The sequence below is a fragment of the Balaenoptera acutorostrata genome, chromosome 18 (assembly GCF_949987535.1).
Source record: "Balaenoptera acutorostrata chromosome 18, mBalAcu1.1, whole genome shotgun sequence".
Classification (NCBI taxonomy): Eukaryota; Metazoa; Chordata; class Mammalia; order Artiodactyla; family Balaenopteridae; genus Balaenoptera; species Balaenoptera acutorostrata.
The window spans coordinates 31,206,975-31,220,398 of record NC_080081.1 but is presented as its reverse complement, the minus strand read 5'-3'; the positions used below and the strand labels follow the sequence as shown (position 1 = coordinate 31,220,398).

The following is a 13,424-nucleotide window of genomic DNA, read 5'->3' as shown; positions in this document are numbered from 1 at the left end:
GAAATTTCCCAATGAAGTGCCTTGGCATGGCTTTCTTCAGTCTTTCTATTGTGCATCTTCTGAGCCCATTACATTTTGAAACATGTCCATCAGCTCTAAGAAAACTTTTAAATGATTTCTTTGAAAATTTCTGCATGCATTTCTTTCTGGAACGCCTACCATTTGGCTTTTGGATCTCCAGATAACTTTTAACCTCGTTCTCTTATTTTCTATTTCTTTGTCATTTTGCTTTACTTTCCGGAAGTTTTTTTTCAACACTAGTTTCCTAGCCTTCTACTGAATTTTTCTTTTTATGTCCACCATCAGAAAGTTGTAAGAGTTCTTTCCTGTTCTCCATGGACTCTTTTATATTTATGGTATCCTACCTTGTTTCATAAAAGCAATATTTATTCTTATCTATGTATATCAATTATAGTTTTCTATTTCTGGTGGCTCCCTAAATAACAACTATATCAATCATAAAACTAACAGCTGCATCTATATTACTGAATGCTTACCATGTGCCAGGTACTACGTTAAATATTTTACCATGCATTACCCCCTTCATTCCCACAACAATTCTAATGAAGTTGGTATAGTTTTTTGGCTCAACTTTACAGGTAAGGAGACTGAAGTTCTTACAGATTAGGTTGCCAATGTTTACACAGTTAAAGGACAAAGCAGCAATTTGAATTCAGGGAGTACAACTTTAAAGTGAGGTTCTTGAGCTCTTACTCAATACTACCTCCTGAAGACAGAGCTTTGTGAAAAGTAGAATTACAAATAAAACCAATTAACCTACATTGGTTAAGGGTTATTTTGCAAATGTCCCAGAACTTGATGAAGGCTCTTTCAGTTCTTCAGTTCTATACTATAACATGACATACTTCCAGTAATAAACTATACATTTAGCTGATAAATTATTGGGTTCATGTGTGTGGAAAAGAAAAATGGGCCATGTTGCTTTCTGCTTTTTTTTTAGCTGCTACTTACATGCCAACCTGCCTGGTTATCTCAAACAGGTTATTTGGTCACAATAGAGAAAGTAGTCAGATGGATATCAAACAATTTCCATCATTAGAAAAACACTTAAATGACACATATTACTCATAGGAGTGTTTTATCCATGAGTTTTTCTTACACACAAAGAAAAATAAACTTACTTTAAAATTATACTCTACCACAATCATTAATTCACACATTTCAACAAGTGAGGACAATGGCTATTACTCTGAAGAGAAAGTGAAATGAGGACTTACTTTTTTTTTTAAATAAATTTATTTATTTTTGGCTGTGTTGGGTCTTCGTGGCTGTGCGCGGACTTTCTCTAGTTGTGGTGAGCGGGGGCTACTCTTCATTAGGGTGGGTGGGCTTCTCACTGCGGTGGCTTCTCTTGTTGCAGAGCACAGGCTCTAGGTGTGCGGGCTTAAGTAGTTGTGTCACCGGGCTCAGTAGTTGTGGCTCGAGGGCTCTAGAGCGCAGGCTCAGTAGTTGTGGCGCACGGGCTTAGTTGCTCCGCGGCATGTGGGATCTTCCCGGACCAGGGCTCGAACCCGTGTCTCCTGCATTGGCCGGCAGATTCTTAAACACTGCACCACCAGGGAAGTCCCTTGAGGACTGTTTTCTAATGACTTACACTTTATATTAGTGAATATTTGTCTTTTAGAACTATAAACATATATTAATAAATATATTAGGAAATGTTCCTCTTTTGGAAAACTTCAATTTAAGAAAAAGCAACAGGAACTTCCCTGGTGGTGCAGTGGTTAAGAATCCACCTGCAAATGCAGGGGACACAGGTTCAAGCCCTGGTCTGGGAAGATCCCACATGCTGCAGAGCAACTAAGCCCATGCGCCACAACTACTGAGCCTACGGGCCATGTCTACTGAAGCCCGCATGCCTAGAGCCCGTGCTCCGCGATGAGAAGCCTGCACACAGTAGCAAAGAGTAGCCCCCGCTCACCACAACTGGAGAAAGCCTGCACACAGCAACGAAGACCCAACGCAGCCAAAATAAATAAATAAATAATTTTTTTAAAAAAAAAGAAAAAGCAACAAACAACCAGAATACAAGACTCTGTCTTTTCACCTTTGAGCAGAGAGCTTTTTCAGTTTTACTATATTATGATTTGGTAATGCATGTGTCAAGCCTTTTGCCTTGGACCCACTTTTTAATTGCTAGTGAACTGAGCTTTAAAGCATTTTAAAAATGTATCTTATTTCATAAACAACTATAGTTAGTTAAATAAAATATTCTGACTTTTAAAAATAGCAGCAATTATGAGCCAAACTATGACTGGAGTGTCAATTTTCTCCTATGTCACCCAGAGAGAAAAAAATAAACTGACAAGTTTCAGAAGTACGCAAAAACCCTTTACTATGTAACCTTTGATACAACATGGGTAGCTGTCAACCTTCTCAAGAAGTCCATTCTGCTGCATATGGTACAAGTAAGACCTTGTTAGGTCACATAATTTATGGTACTTGCCAGCACTTTGGGACACAAAAGCTACAGTATCCACCTTGACCAAAACAGATTGGCAGTGCCCTTGCTGAAAAGTCATTACAGCCATACAAAGCTATGTAAGCAGTACTTCAAAGTCAGCCGTGCAAGTACTGTGCAGAATGCCAAGGTACTCAGTGGGATAAAGAGTGTCACACTCTAAATACCCTTGTGTCCTTTTATAAATGACAGAGGTTTCAGAGCTTACCACTGCTGTATGTACCAGCTCATATCTACAGTGTGATATTTTACTAACATACTGACATTTCACCCTCATGGTAATATGCCCTAAGCAGGTATGAGTATGCCCGTTTCACAAGTGGGGAAACAATGGCTTAGAAAAGGTAAATAATTTCTCCAAGATCATAAATATAAAACCTGCTAGGGCCAGATCTGGAATTCGGATCCTCTGACCACCTACGTAAACGATCTTTCTACTAAAATTCTCACTGAACAGCATAGGAGAGAGGGAGAAAAGGAGAGAGGGAAGGAATGAGAGAGAAAGAAAGAACATAACTGATTTATAAATTTTGAAGATGAGGAGGCAGGACAAGTTTATGAAAAGTTGCATTAACACACTTCCGACAAACCTTCTAGAGGCTCTTTTCCTAAATTCTGTTTTCTGCTAATAAAATAATAGCATTGTCAAATGACCATGCTTGCTGCAAGGCTTTTGTTAGAATTAGAAGAATCTCAATCATTAACAGAAATTACCCATAAAAGTATTTTCAGTTCTAGCAAAGAAATAAAAATAAGAACACCAGACATCACAAGTCACTGTGTCCCAATGTACTACTGCACTTGACTTTCTTGCTTTTAACACTTTTGAAGATAACAGGTAGTTATTTTGTAGACTGTATCTCAATGTGGGTTTGTTGATGTTTCCTCACGATTAGATTCAGGTACTGCCCCTTTGGCAGGAATACCACAGAAGTGCCACTGTGTTCTTTGTATCAGTGGCACAGGATTTCAATTTGTCCCATTGCTGAAGATGTTCAATTTGATCATTTGATTAAGGTGGTGCCTGCCAGCTTTTTCCATTGTAAAGTTGCTATTTTCCCCTTTGTAATTAATAGGTATTAATTCTACCCAGTAAATATCCTGATCATGATCAAATTTCCAATGTATTAATTTATTTTTCATATCAGAATAGACTTATAGTTTCCTATCTTATACAACAAGTCACTCTCTGTTGCTGTGATTTATTTTGATACTCATTGTCTCAGATGTCACCAGTGGAAGCCCTTCAAGGTTTTTATGTCTTTGTGACATCCTGTTACCTTTCTTTGAGTACTTCCTCACTATCTAGAACACCACGATGCTCTGGACTTACCTTGTACTTTCCCTGGAGTCCTGGAACTAGCCATTTCTCCCAGGATCATGGTTCCTTCTTAAAGAATGATATATAGAAACCAAAATCTGAGTGCCAGACCTAAAATCTGGGTCATCCAACCAGGCTTAATTTATGATCTGGCATGTATAGAAAAGCTGTTCCCAGTTCCTATCAGTGGACAAAGTCAGGGACCGTATGTACACATTTACTGACTCACGTATATATTAATACATATACATTACATAGAACATATGTAATTCTACTGCTCAAAATAGAAAACCAAGATTCCATACTGCTACCTCTGAGTTGAATCCAACAACACAGAACTCATTCTAATTTCCTCCCCTTTCACATTTGTAATTCCCTTCTCCCACAATCCCACTATCCTTAAACATTTACATATTTGATCAGTTCCCTGTGTGTAACCAGTCTCCACAATTGACACCTCACACCCTCCTCACCGCACTCTGGTGTCCACATGCTGCACTGGGTCACCCCCATACAGGCTCTGTCCCCCTGTGCTGAGCCACTGTGGCTTCCCTGCCTTACAGACCCGAGACATCTACATTGCTGTGTCTCGTCTAATAGCATTAGGAGTGAATTGTTCAGGAAGAGGAAAATGAAGAGGAAGAGAAATAATTTTGCTTATTTTTAAACAGAATATATAAATTCACTGAATGGAATACATGCATTTCTGTTAACTTATACTTACTATTTTCAGCATTCCCTATCAGCTCCTAGGAATAAGTGAAAGAAGGGCTTCTTTATAACTTTATGTGGCAAATGATAAGAAGTTCTTAAAGGATTGGCCATCAATATTCTATTTCCCCTTTCCTATACGTATATCTCAACTGCTCAGATTCAGATATCAGAGGCACCAGAATAAATCTAGATCTGAAAATGAGACTTTTCTTGAGAGACTATTTTATATAAGTGTTAACTAACTTAAAGTTATCTTAATTTTTTTTTAAAGGAAATGTTCAGTGAGCCAGTTGATAATGAAGCAGTTAGAAAACACAGACATAATACCTTAAAGAGCCTCAGTTTAATCTTACCCTTGAGAAGATATTTTCCAGGGAGCTAGTTAAGGATCTCTTAGCTTTATTTTTCAGAACGTCAAGTTTGAACCTTCCACTGCTCGTCGCATTTTCTGGGATTGTACTATTTGAAATAGTCTATGGAAAGAAAAACATACATTTTAGGTTGGAAATACTCAAGGTTAAATGAAGTTTTAAAGACAGGCTTATGGCTAAGCCATTAAAAAGCATGAGAATTCTTCTGTAGCTCTATTAAGAAGTAATAATTTAGGTTCCACATCGTGAACACACAGATTATAAGCAAAAGAGATTAATTTTTAATATTGTAAGTAATAAAAAAGACAGAAATAAGATCTTTCCTATATGTCTTTCCTTTCTGCTAATATATTCCTGCTGCATTTAACAAAAACTAAACTTGAGATGTCCATTTTTACTGCTGTTATTTTGATTAACAACTATAACCATCCCTTTCCAAGTTACATACTTTATATCCAAACTACCAAGGAAAACACAAAAAATTGGTTTCAAAGAACAAAGCATCTTCTAGCAAAGCTGGATTCTGCTAATGCCTTTGTTATAATTCCATTTTCATTTGTGAGTGGGTCATTTATCTTTTCAATCAACAAGTATTCACTGATAGTACTGAACTATATGAGAATCTACAATGTGTCCACTGTATGAAGTTCTCTAAATATTTTATCTTATGTAGAGATAAAAAGCTACTATGTATATTACATGGTTCTTAGTGCCAGGAAGCTTCCAAGAGAGAAAACTCATCCTTTGCTTGGGGAGGAAATACGTTCACTCGTAGCAGTGACACAAAGCAACGCATAAGTATCAAATATGGAACCATGAGCTATGGGTCTCAATGGTCAGGAAGAAACGGATACATGGGATTCAGACAGGCAGAAAAAAGGAGGTGAAGACTTTCCCAACACTGGGGATGGTGCTGGCAAAATCATAAAGGCTGGGATGCTCACGGGACAGGGTGTCAGTACAGGTGTTTGACTAAAACAGAGGGAAGTAGTGGAAAGTGGGCAAGTGAAGCTGGAGATAAAACCTTGAATGGTCTTAAGTGCTGGATAATTAGAAAGAATCACTGATCACAATTTACAAGCAGAGGGGCATCACTGTGAAAGTAATGTTTTGGGAAGATTTATGTGAAAGGAGTGTTCAAAAATCACCTAAAGGACTGGGAAATCAGAGACTGGAAGATCAGATTGAAGGCTTCAGGACAGTCTACGCAGGAGGCAATAGAGGTCCATACTGGAGCTGGCTCCACGTGGTCATCTAAGGAGTTACTGATAAAAGAAACATGATCACAATCAAAAAGGAAAGAAAACAATAGATAGAGATGTGGGCTGGACTGGGTTTGGGCTGTGTGTAAGGACTGGGTTGACTCATCATTCTAAGGCTTTGAGATGAATGACACAACGAAAATAGGGAAATCGTATTGGCGCCTAGCACAATGCCTGACACAGCAGCTACTCAGTGAATACCAGGTGAATAAATGGGAGGAAGAAAGGAAAAGAGGGAGCAAGGGAGGGAAAGAGAGAGAGGCAAGGAGGAACTTAAGTATACTGACAGGAAAACATACACAATTTGTTAAAATCTCCTTTGTGATCTTGAGCGCCCTCCGTCATATAGAAAATGCATATCACTCCTCACATACTGCCTTCGGCCTTCTGGTCAACAAGACTATCAACACCAATGACTGATTTAATCAAACCCATGAACAGATTTTAGTCTTTATGTTTCTTGACCTTCCTACGTCATTGGACATTGTTGATCTTCTTACTTGAACTCTTCTCCTACCTTGGTCATTCACCATAATAAATCTTTCTCCCTCATTATTCCCTTTCAGTCTTTATCACTGGCTCCATTTTAATTCACTCATTGCCTGAAATGCAGGTGCTCCTCAGAACACCCCCCTTCGACTTCAAATCTGTGACAAAGCATATAGTCTTCCACATTTATAATGTCAGCTCAAATTCTATGAGCACCAAATCCATTCTTCTAATTAAACCTCACACTTCCAAAATTGAATTCTTATATCTTATTTCCATCTTTCGCCCCACTCTTGCCTTCTTTCTGTATTTCCTAGCTATTACATCTAATTCCTCCAAATCTGAAACCTTGAAGTCTCTCCCAGAAAGCCCCTCTCTCTTCCTAAACATATCTATCCAATCAGTCACTAACTCCTATGGATCATGCCTCCCAAATTGCTCTTGACTCAGTCCCTCCCTCACATCTCCAGGGCTTCAGTTTACCCTCTCTCTGAGACAAAATACATTTTTCAAGACAGAATCATTCAATCTGTTTATGTCCCAGTGTTATCTCTTGTCTGGTACATACTTATATCTCTGTGCCAATCACACCATATTTCCATATTTTAACTCATTTGATTGCGCGTTGGTTTCTCCTTACAGTTAGACCTGTCATTATTCATCTCCGCTGTCTAGTACACAGTATGCACTTGATAAATGAATCATTTCTCACGCATTCTATTACCAAGGTCTCCTAATTTGAGAATGTGACTTCAGTCCTAACACTGTCAACCCCCTTACCCAACCAGCCACAAATTTGATCCTCTCACGCTCTTACCTGAAGTCCTTTAGTGACAAAGTCTGATCTAGCACTTAAGGCTATTCATCATCCTGCTGCTGCCTAGCCTTAAAGCCTTATTTCCCCAACTCCCATGCAAACCCTAAAAAACCAGTATGTCCTCGGAGGGCCTCCGTGCAGTATGTTCACTCATGGTTACAAAGTTACCACTTAACGTTGCACTCAATGTTCCTTTCTTAAAACACAATTCCTTGGGAATGTAAAGTGATACAGCCACTATGGAGAACAATATGGAGGTTTCTTATAAAACTAAAAATAGAACTACCATACAACCCAGCAATCCCACTACTGGGCATATACCTGGAGAAAACCATAATTCAAAAAGAGTCATGTACCACAATGTTCACTGCAGTTCTATTTACAATAGCCAGGACATGGAAGCAACCTAAGTGTCCATCGACAGATGAATGGATAAAGAAGATGTGGCACATATATACAATGGAATATTACTCAGCCATAAAAAGGAATGAAACTGAGTTATTTGTAGTGAGGTGGATGGACCTAGAGTCTGTCATACAGAGTAAAGTAGGTCAGAAAGAGAAAAACAAATAGTAAGCTAATGCACATATATGGAATCTAAAAAAACAGTACTGATGAACCTAGTGGCAGGGCAGGAATAAAGATGCAGACGTAGAGAATGGACTTGAGGACACAGCGGGGAAGGGTAAGCTGGGACGAAGTGAGAGAGTAGCATTGACGTACATACACTACCAAATGTACAATGGATGGCTAGTGGGAAGCTGCTGCATAGCACAGGGAGATCAGCTCGGTGCTTTGTGACGACCTGGGTGGGGGATGGGGAGGGTGGGAGGGAGGCTCAAGAGGGAAGAGATATGGGGATATATGTATACATATATGATTCACTTTGTTGTACAGCAGAAACTAACACAACATTGTAAAGCAATTACACTCCAATAAAGATATAAAAAAATAAAATAAAATAAAACTAATAGGAATTTTAAAAAGCCATCTTGTTGCCTCTATTATATGTATCTATTTATGTTTGCATTCCCTTTTGGATTATTTGAGCTCTTCTCTGTAGGCTACGTCATTATTCATGTCTTTTTTGTCACCATTATCACATAGCTTGATTCATAGAAGGTCCTCTAGAAGTGTCTGTACTATAAATAATTAAGGAATCACTTATCACACGGTATGTGGTTTGTTCTGAATAGAGTGAGATTAAGACATAACCTGAATTAGTGTTATCAAGTGGTAAATATGTCATGATTTCTTTAGATGTTGCTGCCAGTGGTCTTGCTTTACCTACATGCAGCTGGGAACACATTCTAAACCATGTGCACAAAAATATCATCCCTTAGTTTGCAGCCAGGGTAGCCGTTTCCATGACATTACTGCTTCTTTGCATGTTTGCTCTTTACCACTCAAGTCTATGTTAGTTTTTAATGAAATAAGATGTTCATATGAATTTGAAATAAAACAATGGTTTAATATTACTAAAAATGTATGTTCATTCTAAATCATGAGCATTTATTACTGGTTTTCTACCAAAACTCACAAATTTTTTTACATTTTAAAATCATTACTATTTTATCTCAATGTGCCAATGTTTGCTACAATTTCCTATAAAACTTCTAAAATGCTGGGGGGAAAAAAAGACTGTTAGGGTTTAGCCCTAAAGATGAGAAGACAAAGGAAAGAAACTCCTTTTACATCTTCTGTGATATTTTGACTGAATATATGAAAAAAACAAAAATAGGTCAACTAGAAAACATCTCACCGATGGGCCTTCCCCAATATGAATGTGTGTCCTCTGCTTGGCTTCACACAGCTGCCTCAGATGTAAAATCACAAGTTCGTTTTCCTCCTGGTCGTTGACTGCCTTCATTTTCTGTTGAACAGACAGACGGAGAGCACATTATGGCAACACAGCTTTTATTGTTTTACTTTAGTCTCATTTCATTTTATCTGTCTGGCAGACAAACGTAAGTAAAGCTAAGCATTTAGCTGCTCTTAGAAACAAAAGTAACAGTGGCATTGTAGTAACTATCCAATAGTACAGTAGTATATCTATCTTTAACGTCAGATAGAGAAATGGAAAAAGGAACTCACAGAAACAGGGTCCAATTCTCATTCCTTATACCTTACTTGGGAGGACTATAAATAATGTTACCTGAACTCGTTCAAAGATGTCAGCTTGCTCATTATCTGTCAGGGACGAGAGATGCCTCTGTATTACCAGTTTGGCTCTTGGCGGATAGAGACCTAAGGGAAATGATGGGGAGTGGTGTTAAACAGATTCTAGCCAAAGAGATCAAAATGTGTATGTATATATATATATGTGTATGTGTGTGTATATATATATATGTATATATAAAATGCACTGCAGCTTGTCCCTTCACCAGCAGGCTCTGAAGTTAAATCCTTTCAAGGAAATGTGTTCCTGCCTATGACAGACCTTGGAACACTGCAATAAAATGATTAAAACAAAATGGAAAACCTCCTCACCAAAATCAATGGCCCTTGTCAGTGATCTTGAAGTCAGACTTATTAACAAAAAATGTCTACATGATACCAAATCAACAGCATAACCAGATACCATTGAATATGCTAACAAACTTACCACCCTAGAAACGCATAGGTGAATACTAGCCTTGGCCAAAATCTCTAAGCTTAAAACTTGACATTTAAAAAGGAAAGAATAGGGCTTCCCTGGTGGTGCAGTGGTTGAGAATCCACCTGCCAATACAGGGGACACGGGTTCGAGCCCTGGTCTGGGAAGATCCCACATGCCGCAGAGCAACTGGGCCCGTGAGCCACAATTACTGAGCCTGCACGTCTGGAACCTGTGCTCCGCAACAAGAGAGGCCGCGATAGTGAGAGGTCCGCTCACCGTGATGAAGAGTGGCCCCCGCTCGCCACAACTAGAGAAAGCCCTGGCACAGAAACGAAGACCCAACACAGCCAAAAATAAATAAATAAATAAATTCAAAAAAAAAAAAAAAGAAAGAATAGGGCTTCCCTGGTGGCGCAGTGGTTGAGAGTCTGCCTGCCAATGCAGGGGACACGGGTTCAAGCCCTGGTCTGGGAAGATCCCACATGCCGCGGAGCAACTAGATCCGTGAGCCACAACTACCGAGCCTGCGCATCTGTAGCCTGTGCTCCGCAACTAGAGAGGCCGCGATAGTGAGAGGCCCGCGCACCGCGATGAAGAGTGGCCCCCGCTTGCCAAAACTAGAGAAAGCCCTCGCACAGAAACGAAGACCCAACACAGCCAAAAATAAATAAACAAATAAAAATTAAAAAAGAAAGAATAGCTACTAATATTAAAAAGTAGAGCTAGAGCTTACACAGGAAGCTCTCCCCCTTATACAGGTCTTGGTAATAAAACTTCTAGGGCATCGTTAGTTTTTAGCGCCATTTTTTAGTGTTACTATTTTCCCAAGAAATTGTTTACCTCTTTATACCATATTATTTATATCTAGTGTACTTCTGCATATAATTTATATTAAGTCCTTGGGCAAAAATTTTTTCCATGAAAACATTTTTGTTTTTATAAATTTTTTTAAAAGGGAAATGTAATTCATATTTACAATGATTCACCGGACCATCCACTTTTAAGGAACAGATCTCCTTTACATAGTTAGGGACCACTTATACTATTGCTACCGTACTTTGATTAGAAAGAGGATATCTAGCCACATATAATATTTAATGACTGTTATAGGCAGACTGCACTTTAAAATCCCTAGGAGAGATTCACCTCAAAATATGCATTGTTTTAAAAGAACTAGAATTCATTTCATGATGGTTAGAACGTGTAGAGTGCCACCACTGGACCTGTTTTAAACCACTGTGCAGAAAGAAGAAAAACTTCTGAAAACTTCTCAGCTCTACCTTTCTTTGTGCAATGTACAATAAAATGCTGTGAAAATCTCTGTGACCACGTACAGAAACACTAAAATTCATTTTGATGGTGTGATGCCACTCACTACCATAATTTATTATTTACTGGCAAAGCCTCCTTAAGAGGCTCCTTAGGCAATATATTAAGAAACTGATTCACATGATTGTTTTTGTTTTGTTTTATGTTGTTTAATATTCCAGCATGTTATTAGCATGTGTAGGAGGATAAAAGATTAAAAAGAGGAGAAGTAAAGAGGGTACTTATTTGAAGTAGGTAACTAAATCTATGGCCCAGGAAGTTTCTTTAGTCCTTTATTTCAGGGGAGGAATTGCAAACAGCTTACTTGCAAATTATGCATGCCCCCTACCCTGCCTTGAATCTGATTTGACTTTCTTCTTCCCCCCAGTTTAGAGTCACTGGTGAGTGAATTAACCGATCCTGAGAGGTAAGTATACTATTTAGCCCTCATGCACGTTACTGTAGGAAAACCCGACTGAGGGTCATTGCTCCACCTCTACAGTGCTCAACACCACTTTAGTTTCACATTCTGAGGATTGGTCCTTGAGAGATGGTCCCCTTAGACGCTGTCTCCTGGATTCACTTTGGTCCCCCGACATGACTGGTGCTTTTCTTCCTGGTCTAAATGACAAGGCTTCCTTGACATAGGGATAGATGATTAGGACTCAATATCAGCATACGTATCTTTTCCCTTTCTGTTTTTTCAGTAGAGAAAGCACTCCTTATTAATGCAGCCAAAGGTATTGACAGGATTCTATAATTCTGAGTAAGTGATATGAAATATGAATATCTAGATACTTCTAAATATTTCTAAATATCTTTCTCACTTTCTATTCCTATGAATTTGTGTTGAATCTGAATGTGGTCCTTTTTCCAGCTTTATACTTTGTACTTAAGCCTAACACAAGTTTAGAATTCACACTGTTATCTTACCCAGGTGAAAACAACTCTTTGGGATACACTGATGCCAAGGCTTCAAGAGAGCTTGGTCCTGAAAATCCTGGCTTTCTGATATTCTTTCAGAGAGAAGCATCAAGTTGCTTTGGAAACAGATTGAACACGTTCAAATCCTGGTTCTGCCCCTCCTAAGCGATAAGGATGTGGCAGTTATTACCCACTATGTGTCTCGGCGCCTGTTTCCTCATCAGTAAAATGAGGATTCAAAACACTACCCATCTTGTGGGATTTCAGTATGGATTAAGTGGGCTAATATATGGAAAACACAACAGTGCCGAGACACAGTAAGTCTTATGGGAGTATCTGCATTATTGCTATTCCTTTCATTCTTACTATCAGAGCACTGCCCTATCTTATGGCTCTCTTTGCCCGATGTCAAAGGCAAGGGTAAAAGAATCATATCAGAAGTGTTATCTGAGGCCTTAGGAAAAGAAGCCCGTGTGAATCTTTTCCAGTTCACATGAACTCTTCATTTGCTCCCTTCAGATATATGCATACCTTGAAGCTAGGGAACCTTAAGTTTCACTCCCTTCATGATCTTGGAAGAGACCCTACTGCTTCTGGATGTATAATATGTATTCTCTTTCTTTTTTTTTTTAATTAACTTATTTTATTTATTTATTTTTGGCTGCACTGGGTCTTCGTTGCTGCATGCAGGCTTTCTCTAGTTGCAGAGAGCATGGGCTACTCTTCGTTGCAGTGTGCGGGCCTCTCATTGCGGTGGCTTCTCTTGTTGCGGAGCATAAGTTCTAGGCACGCGGGCTTCAGTAGTTGTGGCACGTGGGCTCAGTAGTTGTGGCACGTGGGCTCTACAGCACAGGCTCAGTAGTTGTGGCGCACGGGCTTAGTTGCTCCACGGCACGTGGAATCTTCCTGGACCAGGGCTCAAACCCGTGTCCCCTGCACTGGCAGGAGGATTCTTAAGCACTGCGCCACCAGGGAAGCCCCTGCATTAGCTTTCTTTACAAAGGTCTCTAAAACTATAAATTTTTTTTCAGAGGAGTGTTTTTAATATGATTTGTGTAATTTCCTACTGGTGGTTTTATCTTTTTCTTACAGATAATAACAGTCTTTACAAATTCTGAACAGCAATCTGCTCTCTCC

The 13,424-nt window shown here is 39.1% G+C and overlaps 1 protein-coding gene across 3 annotated transcripts in view; it reads right to left on the bottom strand.

Annotated features, from left to right (window-relative positions):
• Window positions 1-13,424, bottom strand: part of TBC1D4 (TBC1 domain family member 4) — a 214,016-nt gene that overhangs the window by 48,754 nt on the left and 151,838 nt on the right. For all 3 annotated transcript variants that reach the window (XM_007186208.3, XM_057533035.1, XM_057533036.1), the window contains exons 6-8: window positions 9,612-9,703; window positions 9,219-9,329; window positions 4,871-4,990 (exon numbers count right to left, since the gene is read on the bottom strand). In XM_007186208.3, the coding sequence (XP_007186270.2) occupies window positions 4,871-4,990; window positions 9,219-9,329; window positions 9,612-9,703 (323 nt within the window). The remainder of the gene's footprint in view (window positions 1-4,870; window positions 4,991-9,218; window positions 9,330-9,611; window positions 9,704-13,424) is intronic.